This window comes from Trichoplusia ni, chromosome 2 (assembly GCF_003590095.1).
Source record: "Trichoplusia ni isolate ovarian cell line Hi5 chromosome 2, tn1, whole genome shotgun sequence".
NCBI classification, from domain to species: Eukaryota; Metazoa; Arthropoda; class Insecta; order Lepidoptera; family Noctuidae; genus Trichoplusia; species Trichoplusia ni.
In genome coordinates, this window is record NC_039479.1 from 19,392,181 (window position 1) to 19,418,540 (window position 26,360).

A 26,360-nucleotide genomic window follows, 5' to 3' on the forward strand; every position below is an offset into this window, starting at 1 on the left:
GCGCCTAGTAATGAATAGGTATTTTTTAATTATTATACTTGTTATATTTTATCTTATTTCCGTTTATCTTTAAAAACATACTCTATATCTACAAGTTAGTACTTATGTATTTTATGTCTGTGGCAACTCTGTACTATAATATAGATAATATAATATGTTGTTTGTACTGACACAGACTATATAATGGTGTTCTTAAAAAATATATAATCAGATTTTATTTATTGAAGGAGATATTCTAGCTCGTAAATATCTCCTTTATTTTATTTAGAAGTAGAAAGCTGACGACTTTTAACCATGCTGAGTTCACGATATGGCCCTCTAGTACTTGCATCGTCTGATCTGAAAACGCAATTTGACGCAGGATTGGTACATACTGTGGGTACATACTACAAACCCGCTACTTTAGCGGGTTTGTTGACTTATCATGGTTGGTGGCGGTAGCCGAGTGGTTGAGGTCACCACGCCAAAACCACTGTACACCTCGTGTCGTGTGGGTATGATCCCCGCCGTTGCACAAGGACAAGCATTTGTGTGATGCATGAAGTGTTCTAAGTGCTTAGTGAGGGAGACACTTTTTTAAAAGATAAAATAAAATTCCAATAGATTCTGACCTTCAAAAAGTGCTACTTAGTAGCCTAATTTGAAAAAAAATGATTTTTGATTTTGATTTTGGAAGATGGTTAAAACAAACAAAACGGGAACAATCCTTTTAAGCCACCAAATGCATTTTAAAGTCGGTGTTGAGTAAACGTAGCAAATTATATTGTTATTGTAGTCTGGAATTAATTTACACAGCTTGTGCCATTTGAATTTTGCGATTTATTGTTTGCTTAAAATAATTTATAGAAGTAATGTAGGTAATCATGACATTTTCCTGCTTTTCCCAAGCAGATTCTAGAGTATTTTGAACAGAGAATAATTGCCATTTGCAGATTATCGGAAGTACAGGACCTATGGAGTCCTCCATGGGTCCTGTGGGAGTCCTGTGGGATTTTCACTATAGTAAAAAGTAGTTGTTAAAGTGACAGCTAAGGTTCCATGACGTATTTGCTGCCGGCTAAAATTTAGACTAAAAGTAGCCCCGAACACGGAGGCGGCATAAATTGCTACTTCATCATAATATTATGTAAAAAATAATATTATATATGTATATGCGTATAATCATACTAAATTCCGTGGTTTACGCTACTGCTGGGCACAGGCGTCGTCATGTATAGGGTGGGTTTGAGCATTGATCACCACGCTAGCTCTCTGCGGATTGGCATAAAAAATTCACCACTTATTTCGAGTTCACACCATTTTGAGTGCAAAACCCCTCCGATCCATAGTCTGATATAAATTTTGTATGGAGTTGACACCTTGAATGATGTATTATCCGATTTTGGTGAAGGAGGGTACTGTTTCTAACAGAGCCTACTGACCAAAAACTAACATAACTAGAGCTAACTACTTATAAATAAAAATACTGTCTAAAGATATGCTCGTGCACCAAGTGATCTGTAGGTAAGTTTGCGATAAGAGACAATTTATATAAGAGCTATTCTGATTCTATACATATATTACACACTTTAATTTTATAATTAACATGCTTAATTGGTTTGATGCAGATAGATATATAAACCCATAACAATTGTGGTCTCATTTTTATTCGTAGTTGGAAGCCACAATTTTGTTTGGATTGTTTTATTATAAAACAAAGAAAGAACAATGAAAATTTTGCATTTCTATTGCATTGAATTACTGCTGTAAGTTTTTATTACATAACAACATTTTCATTGAAATAATCAAAAGGTTAGGACTAGCTTTTCTCTTAAATTATAATGATTGTAACCCAATCGTGTATTGTGTGCAGTGTCATATCAATTGTTGCAAGTAATGGAGTTAAAGTAACACTGAAAAATGGGAAGTTGAAAGGAGCGATGCTTGATTTGGTCACAGGGGAAGGAGAGTATTACAGTTTTAAAGGGATTCCATACGCTCAGCCACCCATCGGACCATTGAGATTTAAGGTATGGTGTTAAAACTTCAGTTAAAGTTACATTTGGCGCCCAAATAGAGAATGCAAAAGAATATATTAGAAAATCAAATTTAATACAAATTTTCACTTATTTTTTTAATCTCACAATATCTCATTTAATTTTTCTATTTAATAGGCACCTCTACCCGCACAAAAATGGAAGGGTGTTAGAAATGCAACGCGACATGGTCCAATATGTCCACAAGTCGATATTCTTACTAACATTTTTCTGCCTGGCAACGAAGATTGTCTGTTCATCAATGTATATTCACCAAACATTAAGCCTAAGACTCTTCTCCCCGTCATTGTGTATATTCATGGCGGTGGATTCAAGAGTGGATCTGGAAATGATGCTTTCTACGGACCTGATTTTCTTATTAGGAAGAATATGGTAGTTGTGACCTTCAACTACAGAGTAGATGCATTGGGATTCTTGAGTTTGGGTACTGAAGATGTGCCTGGTAACGCTGGACTTAAGGATCAAGTGTTAGCCTTGAAGTGGGTACAAAATAACATCCATGTATTCGGAGGAGACAGACACAGTGTAACTATCATGGGTCAAAGCGCAGGAAGCGCCAGCGTTGCTTTACACGTTAGCTCACCTATGTCCAAAGGTTTATTTCATCGGGCTATTGCTTTAAGTGGCGCTCCAATTTCCGAATGGGCTTTACCCTTTCAGCCAGAAAGACGAGCATTTGTGCTCGGTAAGCAACTTGGCTTTGACACACAAGATCCGGAAAAACTACTAAACTTTCTTCAGAATGTGACATCTGATAAATTAGTCAATACTGCGCCTTATGTTGTATCGTCTGAAGAATACTCGAATAATATATTAAGAATGTACCCATCAGTGGCGAAGGGTGAATTTTCTTAGAAGGGAAGCCGGACCAAAAAAAAACCTTACCTTGCTTGTGATGCGTGAATTCTAGTTATTATGGCTTGTATCTTATATCTTGTACGATGAATTTTCTTTAGCATTCTTATTATGAACTACATGCGTATTAGCAAAAAATGTTTCTATCCTATGATTTCCGAAATCATACAATGATAAACAACTACGGATATGTTTTTCGGTCTGAACATGTTTTTAGATGAACTTGTAAGATTATAATATCATTAAATCCCGTGTGGCTCCATAAGCTGTTAGAATCTGAGCATAACAAGCAAGGAAAACAAAACATTTCCCGTGAGCCAAGGATACCTACTTGTTGTAAAAAGAACTATTAAAATGTTTGAAAAACCCATCGCCTCGTTTATAATAAAATAATCATGTCAGGGCAAGCACGGCCTAAATGAATTACGTGATTTTTATTTTCAAAACTCAACTTTGAAAAGGTACTACTTAAATAACAACTGCTTCTATTAAAATTACAAACTAAAACAACTTACCTACCTAAATACCTGCGTGAAATAGACGACTACCAAACAATATAACTAAACTGCACCACACTGCACTAACACGACACAAAACTATCACTAATTCACTCTAGTTTACACTAATTTAGTTTTAATAAATTTCAACAATAGTACATGACCAATTCTAAATTATTATACTAATATATCGAATGAAATGCAAATGGTCTGGTGAAAAAAATATAAAGTTTGACAGATAAATGACCGCGAACCAAAAGTGAAAAGAAACTATCATTCTATCCCGTTCCGGCGGACAACGAAGTTCGGTATCATTCTATCTCGTTCTGGCGTATCTCTCCGTCCCTATAACTCGAAAAATTGCGGCTTCCCTAGCTCCTAAGATTGGCACGCTTTGTGACGTCAAGGTCACGATCGCTGCAATAGAAACTTTGCACTGGATTCCTGTTTCGCCTTACGAGTTACCTTAGTCCTTACTAACGACCGCGACGGCCAAATGTGCGTGAGCGGGATTTATTGCGCGGTGTAAAATGGTAGGCGGATTTTTTTTATAGTTATTTTTAAAAGCAATTTTATTGTTTTATATTTTTTATAGTACTATAATTTCGTAAATTATTTATTTGTTTCAATGATAATGAAAAATAATAGACACTAGTATTTTCTATATTTCGAAAGGGAAGCCGGTAGGAATCGAGTTGTATGGAGCCTTCGCCACTGGTACCCATTCGTGCCAGTCGTTGAAAAATACGTCGGTAAAAATAGTTTTCTGACATACGATATAGCCAGAAAAGTTGATTACATGAATAAGGCTGATATTTTATTCGGTTATACGAATCAAGAAACAGCTGGCGTAATTGAGAGACTAATATCTGATTTAATACCAAATTATAATAAATTCCCAGAGCTTTTTGTACCTCGAAAGTTATTTGCCAATATAGGCCAAGACCTGATTTTAGACCTTGCAGACGAAATTAAGGATTATTATTTTGGTAATAAATCTGTTGATACACATTCGATAGTACAATTCGTTACTTATAGCAATTATGTCGCTTTCGTATATGATATTGTAAATTATTTTACAAAATTACCTGTTCTCAAGAATACTGTACGATACGGTTATCGGTTTTCATGCGTGTCAAGCAGGAACGTGTTAATGACACCAGCGATTAAATACGGAATCAATGGAATAAGCCATGGTGAGGACTTGGACTACTTGTTCGATCCAAAATTAGTGAAGTTGAACTCAGATAAGCATAGCGAAGAATTCAGGCTTATTGATCAAATAACAACGTTGTTTACCAATTTTGCCAAATATGGGTAAGATAGTCGTTTTTCTTGTAACAAGCCGATTAGCTGTACTTTACGGATGAATATGTAAAAAAAGTTGTTTTTTCGTTCTACATTTGAATGACATCATTTTTTTTTTCAGAAATCCTACACCCGACTCTTCGCTTGGCGTCAATTGGCCTAAATATGACACAAAAACAAGACAGTACTTGGACATTGGAAATAACCTAACTGTGTTAAATGTAAATGACAATGACAATATTAGGTTTTGGGACAACGTTTACCAAAAAGCAGATTCTATTTTGAATCGAAATTGTAACTGATTGCTGTATTGTAATATTTGTAATGGCCTTAAACAGATTTTGAAACCTATATTAAATTGCTTTTATTTATCTCTGTATAATTTCTAGAAACAATAATAATTAGATATGGTTTATAAACATTTGCAAAGCTTTTTCCATGACCCTAACAAATGTAATAATTGCGTTCTATAGGAACGGTATCCTTTACAAACCCTTGCCCTATATAGACTTATTATAACATGCTAATAATCTTTCTCAAAAAACATGGGTGAAAGCACAACATCTTACAGAAAAGGGTTTACTAAATTTGACAGATTTTTTAAAAACAAAAAAAAATACACCTATTAAGGTGCAAACTAACGGGTTAGGTACTATTGTATCGTTGAAGTGCCATAAGACTCCAACCAGAAAACACGTTATAATTATAAAGCTACACAAACACAAAACTCTAGGGACAAACCTGAAAAAATATTTTAAGCATGAATCATCATCGCGACTAGCGGCCGTACCCCTTCCTTATGTTTGGGGAAAAGCAGAAAAAAGTCATATATAACTTTAATTTATCTTAAGCTAACACCAATTAGTCGCAATAGGCAATTAGTACAAGCTGTGTAAATTAATTCCAGACTGTAATGAAACAAAGTTTAGGTATAATTTTAGTCACTACTTTAATTTGCGAATCTTGGCTTCAATAAATTGTTCATTTGTTTCTAGTTTAAATCGAAGTAGGTAATTCATATTATTATGTTATTCGTTTCTCACATTGATCACGGGGTTTACACATCCAATCAGCTTAAGTTTCGATAAAGGACTTCATATTTTATTAGTCCAGCACTCAACAACAATGGCAGGATGGTGGAGCGTTGGTGTTCCACAGAGCCCTGATTCTGCAACTTACAACGGCCGATGAATTAATGGCAGTTAGATTCAAATTGAAATTATTCCAATTCTCTTAATTATTTTGCCAAACCAATCGTTGAAAGTTAATTGTATTGACCTTGATTGTACTGTCCCGTACTGAATTTCCAATTATTGTGTAGGAAAATGCTTAAGAATATACAAAAGTGCAATTTTCATTCATTCATTTGTGCATGTGACTTGAAAGTTTGTGAAACCCCCCGCGACACAAGGATAAGTTCCTAATGTCCCGCATTAAGGAACTTAATCCTGTATAAATATTAAAAAAAATGAACATTTTTCACTAATTAATCATAGAAAAATAACGAGGCATGCTTAATATTTTTACACATAGTAATGCTGTGCATAAATAATAATGTTAAAGTTTACTTAAGTGTTAAATACATCTGAATTTTATAATTAACATACTATTTGGTTAAAGTAGTTTATATACCCATGACAACAATCATGACCACTCATTTTCCTCGTAAGACAAAATGAACATTTTAAATTGTAATTACATAACATTGCTTTTGTAAGTTTTTTTTTAATACAAATTAAATACTATTATGGTTCTAAGAAGAGGAATAACTGTTCTTACTAAAATTATTTTTAATTTAAAAATGATTGTTATCATTATTGTGAGATTGAAATTAAATTTAAAGGTAAACGGTATTTAAAAGGTGCATTTGTTTGTGAACTTAATTGTATTGTGTTTGCAGTGTAATAAAAATTGTTGCAAGTAACGGCATTGAAGTAAAACTCAAAAATGGGAAGTTGAGGGGAGAGATGCTGGAATTGGTCACAGGAGAAGGAGATTATTACAGTTTTAAAGGGATTCCATACGCACAGCCACCCACCGGACCATTGAGATTTAAGGTATGGTGTTGATACTCCAGTTACTGACTTTCAAGTGTGTAAACCCAATAAAGTAACTGCCACAAAATTATTAAATCTTAAATTCAAACGAACAAACTATTTATAGCAGAATAGCTAATAAGTCATATTCTTTTTCTATTTTATAGGCACCTCAGCCCGTTAAAAAATGGAAGGGTGTCAGAAATGCGACTCAACATGGTTCGGTGTGCCCTCAAGTTGAAGTTCTTTCGAACATTTTGATTCCTGGTAACGAAGATTGTTTGTTCATCAATGTATATTCACCAAATATAAAGCCTAAGACCCTTCTCCCTGTTATTGTGTTTATTCATGGCGGAGGATATAGAAGTGGATCTGGTAATGATTCTTCTTTCGGGCCTGATTTTCTCATTAGGAAGAATATGGTAGTGGTAACCTTCAACTACAGATTAGATGCATTGGGATTCTTGACTTTGGGTACTGAAGATGTGCCTGGTAACGCAGGACTTAAGGATCAAGTATTAGCCTTGAAATGGGTACAAAATAACATCCATGTATTCGGAGGAGACAGACACAGCGTAACTATCATGGGTCAAAGCGCGGGAAGTGCCTGCGTTGCGTTACACGTTAGCTCACCTATGTCCAAAGGTTTATTTCAGAGAGCGATTGCTTTAAGTGGCGCTCCAATTTCCGATTGGGCTTTACCCCTACAGCCAGAACGACGAGCATTTGTGCTCGGCAAGCAACTTGGCTTTGACACACAAGATCCGGAACAACTACTAAACTTTCTTCAGAATGTGACATCTGATAAATTAGTCAATACTGCGCCTTATGTTTTGTCATTTGAAGAATACTCGAATAATATATTAAGAATGTACCCATTCGTGCCAGTCGTTGAAAAATACGTCGGTAAAAATAGTTTTCTGACATACGATATAGCCAGAAAAGTTGATCACATGAATAAGGCTGATATTTTATTCGGTCATACGAATCAAGAAACAGCCACTGCAGTTGGATCCTTCGTTTCCCTTTTTATACCAAATCATAATAAATATCCGGAGCTTTTTGTACCACGAAGATTGTTTGCCAACTTAGGTCAAGATCATATATTAAGCCTTGCAGATGAAGTTCGGAAATATTATTTTGGTAATAAAACTGTTGATATAAACTCAATTGCAGAGTTCGTTAATTATTCCAATTATGTTGTTTTCGTTTATGATGTTATAAATTATTTTACAAAATTACCCGTTGTTAAAAATACTGTACGATACAGTTATCAGTTTTCAAGCGTCTCAAGCAGAAATGTGAACAGCCAAGCAGCGATTCAATATGGTATTCATGGTGCTGGTCATTTTGATGAATTGGAGTACTTGTTCGATCGAAAGTCAATGAAATTGATCTCGGATAAGGATAGCGAAGAATTCAGATTGATTGATCAAATTACTACGCTGTTTACGAATTTTGCCAAATATGGGTAAGATATTCGTTTTTTTTTTGTAACTAGCCGATAGCTACTCTTCTATATAAAATAAGTAGTTTTACCCAGATTTATAACAAGATTTTCGACAGATTATTAAATTTTAATCAATTCAATTATTTCTTCCAGTAACCCCACACCGGATTCATCGTTCGGCTTTACGTGGCCTGAGTATGATATGAAAACCAGACAATACGTGGACATCGGTAGCAATTTAACTGTGCTAAGTGTAAATAATGATGACAATGTTCGATTTTGGGACAACTTTTACGAAAAAGCAAATTCTCTTTTGATCCGAAATTGTAATTGATTAATAAATTAAAAATTATGAACGCAGCGTCCAGAAATCTGCATTCTTTTCTTGACCTATAGGATGAATAACATATTTTTTAATTGCTTGTATACTTTTTGTTTTTTCCCTGATAAGTAAGCCACGCAATTGATACGTAAAGATGAACTAAAGTACTTTGACTATCTAAACATTTGCAGTTTATGTTATAATCAGTCAAATTCGTAAATGCCTATTTATAGACGAGTATTTTATAAGTCCAAACTGTCGAGACTAGGAGATGTGACTTAAATAAAACTCAAATATCTAAAATTCAGATGCAAGATACGTATTTCCATCTTGTTTATAAAAAATTTTTGGACATCAGTATGTGATATTACTACTGTATCAGTATTTTCAACTTAAGAAGTATTTAGAAGAACCATCTGCTCATACGATAACCCACTGACCGTTACTTATTTAAGTCAGTATTTCAGATACCATATTCACAGTAGTAGTGTTCTTGAAAGAATATTACATCTTACATCTGATATACTTAAGAGTATTTTGTAAAGATACTTCGTACTTCGACGTACGAAATGCCCTGATGTAATTTGTACATAAATACCTATACAGGGTTACCTAATTATTAACGGCCTGCCAAACTTTCACAATCCTGAAGTTGACTCATAAAGAAGAACAATGCTTATTTTCAATGAGTGATGGAAATGGTTATCAAAATAAAAATGATAAACAAATATTTAATTTTGAACAATGTTGCCCTTTGCATCATTTACTTTTTAGAGAACATCGGAGATATCACTGTTTTAACACTTTGACTTCACGGGCAGCCGAGTGTTTGAGGTCAACACGTCAAACTCGCTAAGCGCGAAGTGTCGCGGCCCGCGGGTTTGATCCACGAATGATTGTCCTGAGTCTGGTTGGATGTCCTTGTTCATGTTACTTGAATGTTCGTCAAACCCCCGCGACTCAAAGATTAAATTTCTTAGAGCGGGAGCCGCTTTTTTAACATCGGCATCCACAGCTTTTGTCCTCCCACTGCGGAGCATAGACTTCCCCTTTTTCGTACCAGTTTTTACGGTCCTGTGCCAGCCTCATCCAGACCTTCACTATGTTATCGACCCACCTTGCGGCCGGACGACCGGGACCGACCGGGTATTGAATAACATAGCCCCGTAGTAAAGTAATTATTATTGTAGTATGATTTAAATACAGTTGACTTTCAGTAACGGACATAAACGACAGGACGATAGGAGGTAGCTATAATATTATGTATTTCTTAATTTTAATTGAGCATGCTTTTAACATTAAATTATTTTAATCGACCTACTGTATTTTCTTTAATATAACTTAAATACTTACTTGAATTCTTGAAAAAACCAGGACTTTTTTTGACAAACAATTACTTTTAAACTTTTATTTTGGCGCCAAGATGTGTCATGAAAAAGATTTTGGTAATAAATATTTACCTACGTTAAAAAAATTGTTTGTGGTTCAGATAAAAATATGTTGTGCCGCATTTAATACAATAATATTATTGTGATTTATATTAAGTTATTTTTTTTTCCTTTTTAAATCAGTAACCATAGTTTATGTGATGATATAGATTTGGTTTTCACACATTACCACATGAAATGAAAACGCACTTATTCTTTTTTTAGTTATTTTTACCCTTTTAGATTTTTTTGCTTCGTTTTGTTTCCCAAGCGAGGTTAATTTTATTTGTAATAGTGTTATTTTATGAATAAGGCATAGTAACCCTGCTAAAAACAAACTTTCTCTATGTTGAACAGTTTGTTTATGGTAGCTTCACCATAGATTGTTCCATAGACTAACATAACCTCTTTCTTTATCCGTCAAGCTTTGTAACACAAGGTGATTATCAAGTTAAATAATTTTAATTATTGTAAAATACAAGAATCCGGATAATAATTGTATTTAAATGCTCATTTTTCAATTGCAGTTGTGTTTTCTATATAAGTTTTGATTAGCACTTGCTGTTTTTAGTGGAAATCGGAACTCCACGTGTTGTGTCGCGCCTGTTGGTGACCGAATGCTGATTTTGTTTCAGGCATAAAAATGACGAACTCCAAGGGTTACCGTCGCGGCACCAGGGACTTGTTTGCCCGCAGGTTCCGCACTCATGGAACTATCCCCCTTTCCACGTACATGAAAGTGTACAAAGTTGGCGACATCGTTGACATCAGAGTAAGTTCTATTTGTGATCACCTGTGGCGGCTGACTTAACTATAAATTTGTATTGAATACGTCTAAAATATTAGTTTTAGGACTCTGTAGCCTCTCTAAAGTTGAGATTTAGTTTAAAGGAAACATTATAAATAAAATAATTGGCTACGTACATATTAATATTTGTTTCTAAATTTGTAGGTTTGTACAATAAATTTGTAGGTGTCAAGAAATAGTTTGTAATATATCCCCAGATAATTGCTTCACACTGGCTTAATTTTGTAAACATTCATGTTTGTTCATAGTAATAGACATAAGTTTAGTGATGAGTTCTTATTGTTTCATGTATGGTTATGATACCATATAATTATAAGCAGCATATTAAATAAAAGCAATTGTTTTCAGGGCAATGGTGCTGTCCAAAAAGGTATGCCACACAAAGTCTACCACGGTAAGACTGGCCGTGTCTACAATGTCACACAACACGCTCTTGGTGTCATTGTGAACAAGCGCGTACGTGGTCGCATCCTACCTAAGCGCATCAACGTCCGCATTGAGCACATCAAGCACTCCAAGTGCAGACAGGACTTCCTTAAGAGGGTGAAGGAGAATGAGAGGCTTCTGAAGGAGGCCAAGGCCGCCGGCAAGCTCGCTAACCTCAAGAGACAACCTGCTGGACCCAAGCCTGCTCACATTGTCAGTGGCACAGAGAAACCAGTACTACTGGCTCCTATCCCCTACGAGTTTGTAGCTTAAAAGGAAATAAAGTATATTTAAGGATGTCTGATTTTAATTTCTTTCCTTTGATTGGTTCATTTTACAAGCTAAAGAACATTGCAGTTATGGTCTATTCTTTTTTATTTACTATCCAAAGTTTGCGAACTTGCACATAATGAGATGGTCTTATGTCAGAAACACCAATGTAATGATCATTATATTGATTACGCACACTAATAGTAGATCTAGACGAAACTCGCGATCTTAAGAAAAAAACAGATTATGGACATGAGATTAACTTGCTTTGTCTTTTAAATGAGATGGGTTAAAATCTGCGTCTTGCTCGAAAATCATAATAAAATCATTATAGTAAGTTTTCAAACGACTTTCGCAGTAAAAAATGAGTACCTTATATCACTGAAGTATTACAAAGAAAGTCGAGGCGACTATCGATGATTTCGCGTCGTCCTAAATGCTCAACTACTAATCGTATTTAAACGTGAGAAAGCGTTAGACTTCGGGGCAGAATCCGAGGGGGTAAGTCACGGGAGAAACATTCGGTTCCGAACGTGCGAAAAGTCTGCAATAAATTATGTACAACTCATAAGCTTGTCTCTTGGATTGCAACCGCCGCAAGCAGCGCAGTGTTTATTGGTGACTCATTCTAAATCTAGCCGATGCCGACGAAGTATTATTGTTTAATTCAGTAAAAGATAGCAGACAGGCACTTATGTAATTGTAAATTTTCAGATTTGACTTGGAACAAAGCGTTCTCAGTAGCTAGGAATGGGATTAAAGGTAAATTAAAAAAAAAAGCAATTCACGCGGAGAAAGATCACAACGTTTTATTTTGAAATGAAATATATTTACAACTGTATGACCATTTAAAAGATGAATAATATATATAATCAATTGTTGGAATTAAACGTTTTTTTTCAATAATTATATGCCTTTTCAACTTTAACAAATGTGGCATAATAACATGATTTATTTATAATCACTATCTTAAATAATTTAAATTACTAAAATTAATTGAATAAACTTAACAACTAGCATCTCTAGATTGATAAAATAATATATATCCTGTTTCTGACGATTTCTGTATATCAGAAGTTAGGCCGTAGAAGTCTTCTATAGCGGACGCATCTATTTTCTGTAAAATAAATGAGCCAATTAATAAGTGAGTTATACAAAATAATAATTGCATTTCGCATTTCTCTTGACGTGGAACCAATACAAATATATCTACTTATAGTTTTATTAGAATTACTGTCTGACACTTATTATTTTACTGATTATTTCATAGTCATCAGGCATCTTCCGGACTGTTACTGATTTGACGCTGGTGCAATGCACTCTCACAGCGCGATCCTCCTTATAGCCCGCAAACGGCCTTACAAAAATGACAACAAACATGATGCGACAGCAAAATGCACATGAGAGCCTCAAATCTTTTACACCAAATACATTCACGTCTACATCTAAAGGCGAATGTAACGATTCATAATACTCACATCTACCATATCATCGTCGAAGAGCAGCCAGAAGCCGTGACTCTTCACAATACTGATGTAGTGTCCCCTGTTGGGGCCCGAGCCGCAGTGCACCACCACAGCCACTAAGTCGTACAACCTGTCTGGGTTCACAGCGTCGTCCGACTGTAAAGGGAAATGCTATTTTATTTGTTTAGCAATAAGGCTTCGTTTTGATTAGCACAAATGGGAATGAACAGATTAATGGGCAATAACGAAGCGCAAATCCGGTCGTAAACGACAGACGTGGGTTTGTTTTTTACAAGTTTCTTATAATATATAAGTATCTATAATATTTGGGCGGGCCACTATAGCGAAACAAATGGAGAAAGGGGGAAAGAGACATCTTGCACTACAATTGGACACTAAAGGGTGATTAAAAGGTAAATGACAAATGAATGAAAGAGAAAGCATTATAAATTGTTCAAAACTCACCGTGTTAAACAACCTGAGCTCCAAAGGGAATACGACTCGATGCGACACCTTGATATGCCTGTTGTACTGTTCCATGTACTTAAATCTCTTCAGGTGGAGCGCGAGTATGAGCGGCAGTTTCTTAACCCTCATACGCTTCTGCGCCTCCTGGTAGCTGCTACAGTTGTCGCACTTAAACTTATTGTCGTTGCATAGCGTTTCAGTGTCGCTAAAGCATTTCAGACAGTGGGTTATGCTTGTGTTCTGACCGACGTCCACCTGAATGAAAAAAAAGACGTTTTGAATGTTCGACAACGTGTTTTTTTTTTTTGTAATTATCACGTATTAAAAGATACCTACAAATAGTAAACAGTCTTATAATGGATATGTCGGACGAAACTCAATCTTGGTCTCATGAAACAAATGTATTGGCTGGGATCGCACTGTTTTTCTAGCGAAAACTGCTTTTTTTTGGGCATAAAACGTAACTAAGTCGCGAACAAAATAACGACAACTCAAGTCAAATCCAGTTGACTCGGAGTGTTCGCAAGCTTTGACAACATTTTTGGAATTAGATTGCATCTATCACTGCAGAAATACGAGGGCGTGGCAGTTTTACAACAACTTAATTAAAGTCCTATTGGGTTCAAAAGTTACTGAATACGTCTATTTTCTATTTACCTGTAGATCAAAAAAATGTTCGTCCTTGCTGCTAACCGTCTCACAGTTAAGGCACCTAGTCTCGCTGGTGAGCGTGCCCTGGAATATCTCGTGCACCCAAGTCGGCTCGGCGTTCTGTGGCGCTGTACCGTTGCAGGTAACGTTCTCGCCAGATGCATTCTTTTGTACTTTCAGTGTGCTTTGATTTCGCTCAGCTAGATCAATGGAGATTATGTTAAATATTTGAATGGTATTACTAAAGCATTTGCTGCCATTGTCCGCCTAAATTAACAAGGTTCTTTACAAATGCCTTCTTCATAAATGAGAATTACTTATTTCAATAGATAGATGCAGTATTTAAATACAACTGGATAATACAAAAGCACTTTGAATATTAAAAAAAAACATTAACAATTTCTAGACTAGACCAATATTTCTAGACAGTATTTCTGATGACTGCCACTTATCCATACTATGGCGGTTTTCTTATAGACATTTCTTTGTACATCTTTTATGTTCTGTTTTCTTAGAATTTTGTATGAATATAAAATAAACTTAGTTAATATGAATACACTGTAACATTATTTCTGCATTTTCCTTTATTCATCTAAATTACCCTAATAGTAATCTAATTAGAATCTTCATGTTAATTAAATCACCTATATCAAATAACATTGCATTATTGCAGAGGAAGGATATTATTTACAAAGTTGAATAAAACGCAACTGATAAGACTGCAGATACTAGATTTGTAATAATGACAAAACAATGATAAGATTACTTACCTAAAATAATTTCATTTATATGATTGATTAGAAAGTTGAGAAATTCATGGGCATCTTGTTGCATATAATTATCAAACTCTTCTGCAAACACAAATAGAACAGTTTTAAGAGATGTATTCAGAAATAAATAGGCAAAAAAAAAAGTCAACACGAGCACAATAAGTATTAAAAAGAGCCTCACCTTTTTCTTTTCTCAACCTAGCAATAAACTTCTTAGGCGCTATGGAACCTACTTTCTTCTTCTGAGTTGCAATGCTATAAAATAAGTCTGCGAGGCATGTTAATAGGGTTTCTTTTGTTCTCTTATTCTTAGCCTTATATTCTAGTACCTTCTCTCTAAATGGGCGGCAGAAATACAATGCTTGCAACACTGAGTTACTATAACATGTATTGCCAAACTGAAAAAGAATACAGTTATTTTTTATTATTAGGTACAATATTGTAGCTCCTTAGAGAATGTGAAAGAAGAAGAGTAACTGAGTACTATGTAATAACATAGAACACAGTGAGTGATTTCAGACTGATAATCAACATTATATTCTAACTATAGTTATATTATATTGATGATTCATATAGGTTTTTATGTAAGCAAAATTTTTTCCCAAAGTTGGGCAGAGTTTTATTTGTAAGGGAAGAGGATATGATCATGCCATTTCATTGTAATAATATGTGTTTTTGTTGTAATTAATTAGTTTACTATATATCATAATTTTCTTTTCATTAGGTACTCTACTCAAATATCTTTAAAAGATAATATTATTAACTTTTGTATACAAAATAATTGAATTATTAATATTTTCAATAATAATTACAGTGTGTCTGGTCTCACTAAGTATAAAATTGAATTTTTCTCAATCATACCTGGACATTATGAGCCTCTTAAAGTATGTACAAGAGGAAATAACTATGAATAATGTTATCTCAGTTATCTTTTCTAATCTTTGATGACATAATAATATTTTCATGGTTCCAATACGCAACTATTTACTGAAATTTCAGAAGTACATGTAACAGAGATTTAACTTACATTAACTAAACCAAAATAATGTTCATTCGGTGGGAACTGCTCTGACCCGATATCTCTTTCTAGTTGTGATATATTTGCGCCCTGAAATAATGAAAAATGCACAAATTTATATAAATTATTCGTATAAAATGCCGACATTGTCAAACGTAACAATACTACAGCATTTCCTTTCTCCTTAGAGAAGTTTGAAAGTATGTCCTTAGACTCACTACAGTTTCCTATTCCTCTACTTATGATTGTAATTAGGTGATTAATTAACATATAATTAAACAAGCATTTCTCTCACCATTCTATGTTGGAAATTAAGGCCGAGATCCTGACATATTGACATTTGCAATTCTGTTTTATCAACTTATAGTCTGAATACGCGGTTGTCGCAGTCAAATATTCCTAATTTACAAACCCGCCGCACTTATTTCTAGAAACATAATTGGAATTTCTTTTGGAAATGGGCAAAATAAGCACAACAGTTACGATTATGACATAACCACAGACAAGCGAAGATGTAGATAGAAAACAGCAGTCAAGTCAAAGAGTATTTTTATCAAGATTTTTATAGACTTTCGGCATACCAGAAAGATTCCAATAAAAGTTATGAAGGGTTTTCAATAAATACCCTCTTGGAATAGAATATTCTTTTTAGTATAGTTATGGATAATAACGCAATAATAAATGAGAATCCATTTCAGATTCCAGATTCCTATTGGGCAAAAGAAATCCATTCTGAATATTGCTTCTTTTTCTTTCCCAAGAGTTGATAATCCATTCGCCACTCTCTGGCTCTATGAAACACACCCCAATGGTGAATGTTTATAAAAATGTATAAAGTCCGACAAGTTCTTGTACAAACCTTATAACGCAAGTACAACTGCTTATAAGAAGCCCTAATTTCGAAACTATAGGTAAACTAGACAATCATTCGCAATAGTGGCAAAGTTTATCCCATTTAGACCGCCTTTTCTCGCATATTGTTTTAGCTAAGCCTCACACAAGCGACTTACAACAGTAATGTAAAATGAGAACACAGAGAGAGAACTATTCAATTTATAAATGGTAACATTTAAGCCATTGAACGTCAACTGTGTTTTGAAACTAAAAAATGTATATATCTTTATTTTATCATATTTTATCATACTTTATGTTTCATTTCATTGATTTATAATTAAATAAAAATCCAGAAACATGTAAATATAGTAATAGAAGAATTCGAAACATAAATATACATTGAAAGAAAAAATAGTGTAAAAATATAACTCACAGAAAAGTATAAAAAGTATTTTAATCAAGATTAGGTTTTCAAACGCATTGTAATAACAGCATCCGCGACATCGCGAGTGAGCTCTCGTTCGTTCCTCCTCCCACATAGCCGGCTTCTATCTCCGAGTGCGAGTAGGTCCCGATCCGATATCCCAACCCGATTGTTTTATCTTTTCGGGAACGAGGAAGTTTACGTGGTCGTGTTGACGTGGCGATATCCAACGGGTACGTATTGAAGCGCCTGAAAAATACTTAATTTAAACTAAATACAAAAGTGTTTATTATTAAACTGTAATTAAGTGAATTAAGAATTCATCAGAGATTTTTATGTTGTTATTTGATTGAGGACATTGTTTACTTATTTAGGTCGAAATGCTGAGGTCACTATTCGTTGCTTTGGCCGTTTCGGCGGTATTTGCTGGTGTGCCGACCCCTGAAGAGACAAAGCGGCTCATGGATCGGCTATCGGAGTCGGAACATTTTAAGAATGAGCACCATAATAAGCAGTTTGATCATGACGCCTTTTTGGGTGAAGACCAGGCTAAATCATTTGACCAACTGCCTCCTGAAGAAAGTAAAAGGAGACTGGGGTAAGTTAAAAAGTAAATAAGTAAACAAATACAAGGATGTTTAATCCTTGTATTTGTTTATGCATAATTAAAGTCTTGAGTTAATGATATTAAGTACCTATTTTTTTTAATAACTCCTAAGTTAGGTGAACTTATTTTTTTTAGTTTCGGTTATTAATTTTTTCAGACTATGTACCTAGCCATAAACAAATACAATATATACTATATTCAATATTAAATTATTACTATATAACGAATTTCTAATATTCTTAGATTGCACACACTACTTATTCTGTTTGTATAGTTGTGTGATCACCTCTGTGATGTCATTTCTTTATTCAAATACAATGTGTTACACAATTGTGTATTTACCCTACCGTTTCTAGGCTTTGAAAGTCACATATTTTTTTGTTATTTACATTGTATGGCCAGTAAATTATGTTCTATTGTAATTATCTAAGGCTTTGTCTGACAGCTGTATTTGCTTACAAACACAAGGTTTTGAGTAAGCATTACAAAATTAAAACTTGAATGTAACGGTTTTAATAAATATATTTTTTCATAGTCAGAAACAAATAATGTTGGTTAAAGGCAATTAAAGGCTGGTTACAAATGATTTAGCTGAATTTCGTATATTTCATAAAATCTATAATCAAATATACAAATAAATGGTCCTACATATATAATACTTGCTTTGCAGAGATACAGTTCCTAGAGCTAGATTATCCCACAAGTGATTTATATTTTATATTTATATGTTTCGTACAGAAACAAAACAAACCAATTAACTTTATGAAATAGAATGTTCTAGAAATTTATATATCTTAATAGCAATTCCACCAATTTCCTGCATCTTGAGATTATCTCACTGTGTCAATGTTCTCGCCCACGCTATGTGGGTTAGTTTAACTAGAAGATAACATCATCTCAGTGTAATTGTATGCTCATACAGTTATGTATGATCATAGCAAACATTTGTATACATAACATTGCTGCTTAACAGGCTAAATTCTTCATTTAGTATTCAAATTGTCTGTTTCATAGTAATATTGAAATTAGAATAAGATTTATTAGTTAACTTTCAGTTATTCTGATTCAATTTTAATCATTAATGTATTCACCGTTTTGAAAATGTGCATATTTAAATAAATAAGTCAACACTATTCCATAAATTGATTTAATATTATTATATTCAATTAATTAATTCATGTATGTGCGCTTTAGATCTTTAGACCTTTGTAGAACTAGTGGGTGTAAAGATATTTGTTTTTGTAATATACATAAAGAAGTACAGTTGTCAAGCAAAATCCATTGCAAAATGTAGTCTTCAATAACTTCAATATGTGTTTCAAGTTAATTGCATGAGGGGTATTTACGATCTCACTATAAAGTATTTATAGTGTATTCACATTGTGAAACTCCTTGGTGCGCCTTAGCCTAGTCATACAATGTAACGAAGGTCTTATTACCATGCTTGTTTAAATGTTACTAACATTAGTTTTACAAAAGAACTTTCTAGATTAATCGTTTTAAATTTCAATTACTAAAATAAAATGTATATTATCATACAGGAACTTGCATAATTCCGTTTCATATTACTGATATCAATATGAATATGAGGTAACAATTGTTTTAGGTATTTAAAAGGTGTCTATCAAAGTTGTATGATTGTATGATGATTATAATTTATAGCAAAGTTTGACCTATTTATTAAAGCAATGTGTTGTGCCATTTAAGACGTATTCTAGCTGCTATTGCGTCAACAAGAACGTATTGAAGAATGTTCGTCATTCTAAACGTGGCATTAGATTCGCGCGGTAACTCAGAGTTAAAAGTAGCCTATGAACTTTCCTCGAGTTCAAGTTATATGCATACCATTTTCCATGAATTGGTTACCTTTATTGGCTTTGCTGTTCTTAACCATGGATCTGTAGGGTCTACGTAATCTTAGATGTTCACCCTAATTCCGCTATTTACAATGGCCGATGAATAGAATACACAATAATTGGAAATTTACTTTATTGACAGTGAGTGTTCCGCCACGTACTGAATTTCCAATCAATGTGTTGGCAAAATGCTTAAGAGAAAACAAATAGTGCCAGTTTCCATTTCGGCCTTCGTAAATAACGGAATTAAGGCCCTAAATTAGACGATATTAAATTGTTATTGTTCAGCCTTCGAGGTTTTTTCAACAATGGCATTACGGGCTGATGTTGTTAATAACTGCAGACTTTTGTCGTTTTAATGTTCCTTGATTTTGTAGCTCTCAAATCGCATTTAGAAATTGTTTTTACTTACGACCGACCGATTATGAGCGATAATGTTAAATCACTTGAAACATTTTCTGGCGACAGCCAACACGTCTCTTAGTTCTCGAATTATCAAACGGTTACGACAAGAAGATTTCGCATAACAATAACAGCGCATAATACAGCTTCATACGTGAATAAAACCTCATAAAAACTTTATCTCGCCTAGTTCAGTGACCCCGTTATCGGGCGAAACAGTGACTAATTTGATTAACGCTTCTAGAATAATCGTGGACAAGATTGATGGGGACAAGGACGGGTTCGTTTCGCTCGTTGAGCTGAAGGACTGGATCCGGTACACTCAGAAGCGGTACATCAACGAGGATGTCGACAGGCACTGGAGGCAACACAACCCCAGCAATGAGGAGGTTATTCCTTGGGAGGTGAGTTTGTCAATGCTAATTTTATAAAGCTGAAGAGTTTGTTTGTTGGAATGCGCTAATCTCAGTCACTATTGGTCCGATTTGAAATTGTAGGTGTCATGTAGCCCATTTATTGAGGAAGTCTATAAGGACCACTACCATTGCGTTATGATCCATAGGAGCTAAGCGCAAAGGATTCATAAAATGTTACAGAAACGATGTGAAATTACGTGAACTCGATAACTGTTCATTCGATTTTCATGTGTACGTAGTCTCGCGCAACAGCTAGTATCGATTATTTTGACTTAGTGTAGGATTTTTTCTTGTGAAACATCCGGCACTACAGCAGTTCCACCTCTAACTTCCAAAAAGTTCAAAAGTAAATTTGAAATCACAAAATTATTGTTTCTAATTTATTTGTTTTGTAATTTTATCCGACCTATAATTTCTGTATACGTATGTATATACAGTAATAAATGATTTTGATATGGGTCATATTAAGATAGCTCGGCTATTCGTAAGTTGAATGACGTCAGATTTGTTATATGACCCATTTAATCTCCTTTGCCGACATCTATTGTTTTTTTCATCGCATATTTTTATTTTCAACAGACATACAGAAAGAATGTGTACGGCTTCATGGATGAGATGGATGATAAGGAACTTAAGATGCCCAACAGTGAGGGATTCACGTACAAGAACCTTCTCAAGAGGGACCGCAGGAGGTGGACCTATGCTGGCAAGAATGACTCAATAACTAAATCGTTATAAGATTTAAGGAAACATACGATGTTTGCTACCGAATTAAGAATGACTCTGTTATAATTCATTATTACATTTTGTTTGACATCAGACTAACTAGGTTTAGTTAATTTAAAAGTGAATGTAACTTAGTATTTTAACTTTGACCTAACTTAGGTATATTGTATTAGCTACTTGTATATAAGTTTTGGTAACAAATCTTTTCCAATAAATCTACGGCTCTTCCAAAAAAAAACAATTGAGCCCTATACGGCAAAGTGGTTTTGGTCTCCAACTCACCACGCCGAAGTTACTGCGTGTGGCGTGCCGCCTGTTCGATTCCGCGATAGGCATTTGTGTGGTCAACGAACGCTTGCTGAAGTCTATGTGCATACGACTACACCATTTGTGAAACACTGCGAAACATAAGGATTACATTTCATCTTGATAAAGTCGTAATTTCTTTAAAAAAACAACCTCTTTATACCAGCATTACTTATTTAATTAACACCACTATAATCACTTCAAATACACTATACTAAAAGGTATTCGTATTTTAATTGTAGACGCTGACTTAAACGATGCTCTGAACCGCACGGAGTTTGCTGCCTTCCTTCACCCGGAGGATCACTCAGAGATGAGAGATGTGGTCGTGCTTGAGACTATGGAGGACATTGATAAAGACAAGGTAATTTTACTTTGGTTATTGCCAATAAAAATAGCGAAATAATATCCTATATTGTCGTGTACACGAGTACACGCGGGTATTTCAGTCGACAGTTTCCGCTATAAAAATTAAAAATACTGTAAAAACAAGTTTTAAGTCTGCACGCGCACGAATTAATGACGACAAGAAACTATGTGAAGTAGCGACTTTTTAATGATTGACCCAAAGAACTACAGAGCTGTGAAAATATTAATAAGTTAAAATCTAAATGAGAGAACCGCATAATATATAATAACCTATGACGTCCCCAACACACCAGATAATACATTAAAATACAATAATTTTTTGTTTGTCATTATAAGTGAACTGTATCTGTACCCAAATAATAGTAATACTAGCATGTCAATATCTCAATATTCCAAGGCCTTTTCGAATATTTATAATAGAGCAAAACAAGCTATCCACAATGGTTCTGTGCAGTAGCAGGACCCACTGAGAAAACTACATAATTATAACTATAAAAACTGTTTTCACATAAAACTATGTATAACATTATAGGACGGCAAGGTGTCTCTGGACGAGTACATCGGTGACATGTACAAGCCCGAGGATGGTGAAGACGAAGAGGAGCCCGACTGGGTCAAACAGGAGAGGGAACAGTTCACCGGATACAGGTCAGTCTTAAACTAGTATCGTAGACAAACCCAGATTTGTTTTGTAGTCTACTAGCTGTCTAGGCGAACTAGGTACCGCTTTACTGTCGATGATAAAAATGCAGACATAAATATCAACAGTTTTGTTTTGCAACTTTTCAATATTTTATCACCGTTTAACTTGCTAGTAAATGCGTACTGGTAAGTGTAACACGAGATTTTCAATCATTTTAGCCGTTTAATTTTTAGTACACGAGAGGAACATGTGTAGTATTATATAGGCATTAACATTTTTGGCGATAGCTCAAGTTGCGTTACATCAAAAGATTAACGCAGTGTGGCCCCAGCATAGTAACGTATCTCTGCACGCGATCCAATTCGCTTTGAATATATAGAGCAACAAAGTAGAACATGTAACCATGTATTGAAACATACCTTCAATGAGCCTAAATTGATATTATTGTGTCAGCGCTTGTTGCCCGCTTAATAATTGTCATGATTTGTGTATCAATGTAAATGATTTCTAGGAGTAGCGTTAAATGGGCTTCTATTGTTGGCAAAATGAACCCTTGGACGCTGACTGACGTTAACTTCCAATAAATAGTTCTTCGTAAACTAGCCCTTCCTCAACTATGTTGAGGTCAGCTCTCAGTCTAAACGGATGCATCTAAGTACCAGTGTTTTACAAGTAGCCCAGGTGACCGGGTATCAGACCTCTTCAACCCAGTGAGTCAACCCCACACGACACCCCTTAGTAAAACTCATTATGACACAGATGGTCACCCATTCTCGGACCGACCGTATCACACGTTCAGTTGTAGTTTTAGCCATGAGAGGTGCCGCTCTACTCCGTGTCTTGCGCTGTCACGCTTCCACAACCATAATATTACTTTAAGACTTGGTGTAGACACTCTGATATTTAAAAGAAAGATTGTCAATTTGAGTGCAATTATATTTTATGACTCTACTACTACTACTAGGTTTAGCGGAGGGAAATATCAGGTTCGTTTTTAGAAATATTTTCAATTACAAACCCAAAAGAAAATAATGAATAAATGTAAAAATAACATAAAGACTGTAGTACCGATATTGCGTCAACAAAACGTTGGGTAATTTGGTATTATGACTTTACGAAATTAATTATGCTGATAAGATTTATGTACATGCAGGTACAAACTAACCTCATAATTGAATTTATATGCAATTTGTAGTGTAACTAGTGGACAACGAACAATTAAATTAAGTGCGATAACAAATATTATGGACTAGACTATAAACATGCCGTGACTCATCAACATAATACTTAGTAATGAAACAAAATTACACAACGACACTCAGTCCACATTACTTCAACGATGTACCTACATTTCTTCTCGCCTACTCGGCTAAATAGATTATGCAGAACCTAATTATTCAAAAAGTATTTAATTTATTTTACAGAGACACAAACAAAGACGGTTTTATGGATGAAAATGAAGTCAAAGACTGGATCGCACCGCCTGAGTTCGACCACGCTGAGGCAGAGGCAAGACATTTAGTCTTCGAAGCTGACACTGACGCTGACGAGAAACTGACTAAGGGAGAAATCTTAGACAAATACGACCTCTTTGTAGGCTCCCAAGCTACAGACTTTGGTGAGGCACTAGCACGTCACGACGAGTTCTAAATATATTAAGCAGATGTTATTAATAGCTAATGTTTCAGTTTTCCAGTGTTCGGAATTTCTCGCCATAATGTATAAACGATAGAAAGTTTTCAAATAAAGCCAGCCGCATTTGAAATTCGGATATTGTACTTAGTAATAGCAGCTATTAAATAAGGTAAAGATAAAAAGTTTCATGTTGACTATTTTTATAAATAGGAAATTTAAATATATTACGGCTGGTAACACTTTCTGTACAGATAATAAAAATACATTTTAATGTTTATATTTTAATTCTCCAAGTTGCCTTTGCGTACAATCTAATTTATAAGAGTAAATGGAATTGTTGTTAATGTTCAATAGAATCTCTGAGTGTCAGTAAAAATCATATTTTTAAACAAATAACTTAGATTTAAGTTTCTTAGTTTCTAACGACAAGACCAAAGTTATTTTCCAGTTATGATATAAAAAAAAATCGATCTTGAATATTTTCGGAATCTTATTTTATGGATTTGATTGAAGTATTTTTTTATGTATTTTAATTTTGTCTATCGACTTGCATTTATTTTTTATACGTATAGATTTTTATATTTAAATTTAAATATGGGGAAATTATGTACAGCCATAAAAATAACCTAAACAATGTGTAATGACTCACAGCCAATTTTTGTTACTGGCAGCTTAATTAAGCTTGATATGCTATGCGAAATTAAACTTCATTTATTCATTCCTTTATTTGTTTTATTTTTTTTATGGCTGTTCTTTGATTCCGAATAAGTGATTGGTACTTACTAATGTTATAAACTCGCTGATTTTATGCGCTAGTGTTGTTCAAGCAATAATTATGACTAATATTATTATTACATATGAAAATGGTGTTCACGTCACTACTATTCTTCCGTAAGTACAATAATGAAATAGTTATAATTATGTAACAGCTTCTATTCTTATTGAAATAAATATTTTTTTCAATTTAACTATTTGTTTTTGTTGAAGTTAATAGATTTGTCTGTCCCAAGTTTTTGAAAACTGTTTTTATTACTTTCTATAATGTTTTATATTTTGGACGCATGTTTCATAATTGCTGTTGACTTGGTGTGTTAAAATCATAAGTTCGTCGATCGGTTTGTAATGGTATCAAATTATCCCTTTACAATTTCAGATGAAATCTTACATAACGCGTACTATGAATGCTTTTATAATTCATTAATTTCACGGTAATAATCAATTAGAGACACATTTATATATTTGGCATTGATACTTTTGTTAAATAAAACTGGCTATTAAAATATTTTGTTCCAATCCGCTTTGGACACTAGGTACAAGACTCGTAATTATAAAATTTACTCTCATATAGAGGATGCAACAAATGTAGCCGCTTATGTCTGACATCAAAAATGATATATCGACGCTGGCTATGTTTTTTCAAATGCATGTTCATATTTTCTATTTTAATGTGAGTCATGTTTTGAGCTTTGACATCTGACCAAGACATTGACTGATTGACCAAAAAAGTTTTAACAAATCACAGAGCTATATTACCATTTTTCCGCATGGGAAATCATCAAATGACTCGCTTTGAAAGCGTTGATCGGAAGAGAATGTCAGACTTCTGCTGAATAAAACTCACCCATGTTTCTTCCTTTGCCCTTCGTCTACCTGGGTCGTGGTAACCCTTTCGGACAGTCCCACTGCTCCAGCAGGCATCAGCCCTGATAGGCTACAGAGTTTGCTGACATCTCTTTGACGCGCGCGTGGAACACGACTACTTCGTGCGTCACGGGCGTGGTCCTGATCAGGCGGTAAGCTATCGCTATTTTACCTATATTATAATATTATGCTTGTGGGGTAAGCTGTTGGACTTCTATAACAAGTCAATCAACAGAAATAACTAGGACTCGCTACGACGTAGCAGCCTACTACGCGGATTTATACGAATACCTCAATCGGCTCAAAAAAATCTGTTATTAATTTGGATTGTTATCGTCTTCAAGTACGTTTTATAATACTCGTGTCTAAGGACTAAATAATAGACCAATACGCATACTCGTACCTAAAAAGTTCTCTACCTAATTCGGTTTCCAATTATTCAATTTTGTATCACGATTCCACATTTTCAATCTCACTCATAAAAACAACTGTGGGTACTAAAACTTTTGTAATGTTATATTTTCATTTAAATTTGAATCCGTCTCGCCTTAAGAGGTCATTGAAGTATTCCGCTCCAGTCAGCCATTAAAGTTGAACAAACATTCTCATAAACTAATGAGTATATTCCAAAATAGCTACTAATTTAATAAGGGTAAAGTTGAAAGTCGTTGGGCATTTTATCAAGCGTGCATT

General features: G+C 34.4%; 5 protein-coding genes across 6 annotated transcripts; 4 read left to right on the plus strand and 1 right to left on the minus strand.

Moving 5' to 3' along the window:
- The first annotated feature begins 1,174 nt into the window (after window positions 1-1,174).
- LOC113508564 (esterase B1-like) lies at window positions 1,175-5,049 on the plus strand. The gene is made up of 6 exons (XM_026891678.1): window positions 1,175-1,503; window positions 1,655-1,745; window positions 1,853-2,009; window positions 2,154-2,857; window positions 4,106-4,705; window positions 4,818-5,049. Exons 2-6 carry the CDS (start codon window positions 1,708-1,710, stop codon window positions 4,996-4,998), a joined length of 1,680 nt encoding a protein of 559 aa, XP_026747479.1. The 5' UTR covers window positions 1,175-1,503; window positions 1,655-1,707; the 3' UTR covers window positions 4,999-5,049.
- Window positions 5,050-6,317: 1,268 nt separating this feature from the next.
- LOC113508563 (esterase B1-like) lies at window positions 6,318-8,606 on the plus strand. Its single transcript, XM_026891677.1, has 4 exons — window positions 6,318-6,409; window positions 6,597-6,753; window positions 6,900-8,203; window positions 8,336-8,606. Exons 1-4 carry the CDS (start codon window positions 6,372-6,374, stop codon window positions 8,514-8,516), a joined length of 1,680 nt encoding a protein of 559 aa, XP_026747478.1. The 5' UTR covers window positions 6,318-6,371; the 3' UTR covers window positions 8,517-8,606.
- Window positions 8,607-10,264: 1,658 nt separating this feature from the next.
- LOC113508567 (60S ribosomal protein L21) lies at window positions 10,265-11,462 on the plus strand. The gene is made up of 3 exons (XM_026891683.1): window positions 10,265-10,370; window positions 10,567-10,703; window positions 11,088-11,462. The coding sequence occupies exons 2-3, from the start codon at window positions 10,575-10,577 to the stop codon at window positions 11,436-11,438; spliced, it is 480 nt and encodes a 159-aa protein (XP_026747484.1). The 5' UTR covers window positions 10,265-10,370; window positions 10,567-10,574; the 3' UTR covers window positions 11,439-11,462.
- A 756-nt stretch (window positions 11,463-12,218) lies between these two features.
- On the minus strand, window positions 12,219-16,333 carry LOC113508565 (ubiquitin carboxyl-terminal hydrolase 46). Of its 2 annotated transcripts, none has more exons than XM_026891681.1 (8): window positions 16,104-16,333; window positions 15,818-15,898; window positions 14,972-15,188; window positions 14,791-14,871; window positions 14,027-14,220; window positions 13,367-13,624; window positions 12,914-13,057; window positions 12,219-12,552 (listed from the first exon to the last, which is right to left on the minus strand). In XM_026891681.1, exons 1-8 carry the CDS (start codon window positions 16,146-16,148, stop codon window positions 12,442-12,444), a joined length of 1,131 nt encoding a protein of 376 aa, XP_026747482.1. In that variant the 5' UTR covers window positions 16,149-16,333; the 3' UTR covers window positions 12,219-12,441. The 2 variants fall into 2 exon arrangements, with proteins under 2 accessions (XP_026747482.1, XP_026747481.1); XM_026891680.1 differs by having other exon boundaries at window positions 12,914-13,072.
- Window positions 16,334-17,099: 766 nt separating this feature from the next.
- Window positions 17,100-24,748, plus strand: LOC113508566 (calumenin-B). The gene is made up of 7 exons (XM_026891682.1): window positions 17,100-17,299; window positions 17,441-17,664; window positions 20,176-20,335; window positions 20,927-21,053; window positions 21,622-21,743; window positions 22,281-22,396; window positions 23,816-24,748. The coding sequence occupies exons 2-7, from the start codon at window positions 17,447-17,449 to the stop codon at window positions 24,039-24,041; spliced, it is 969 nt and encodes a 322-aa protein (XP_026747483.1). The 5' UTR covers window positions 17,100-17,299; window positions 17,441-17,446; the 3' UTR covers window positions 24,042-24,748.
- The last annotated feature ends 1,612 nt before the right edge of the window (window positions 24,749-26,360 follow it).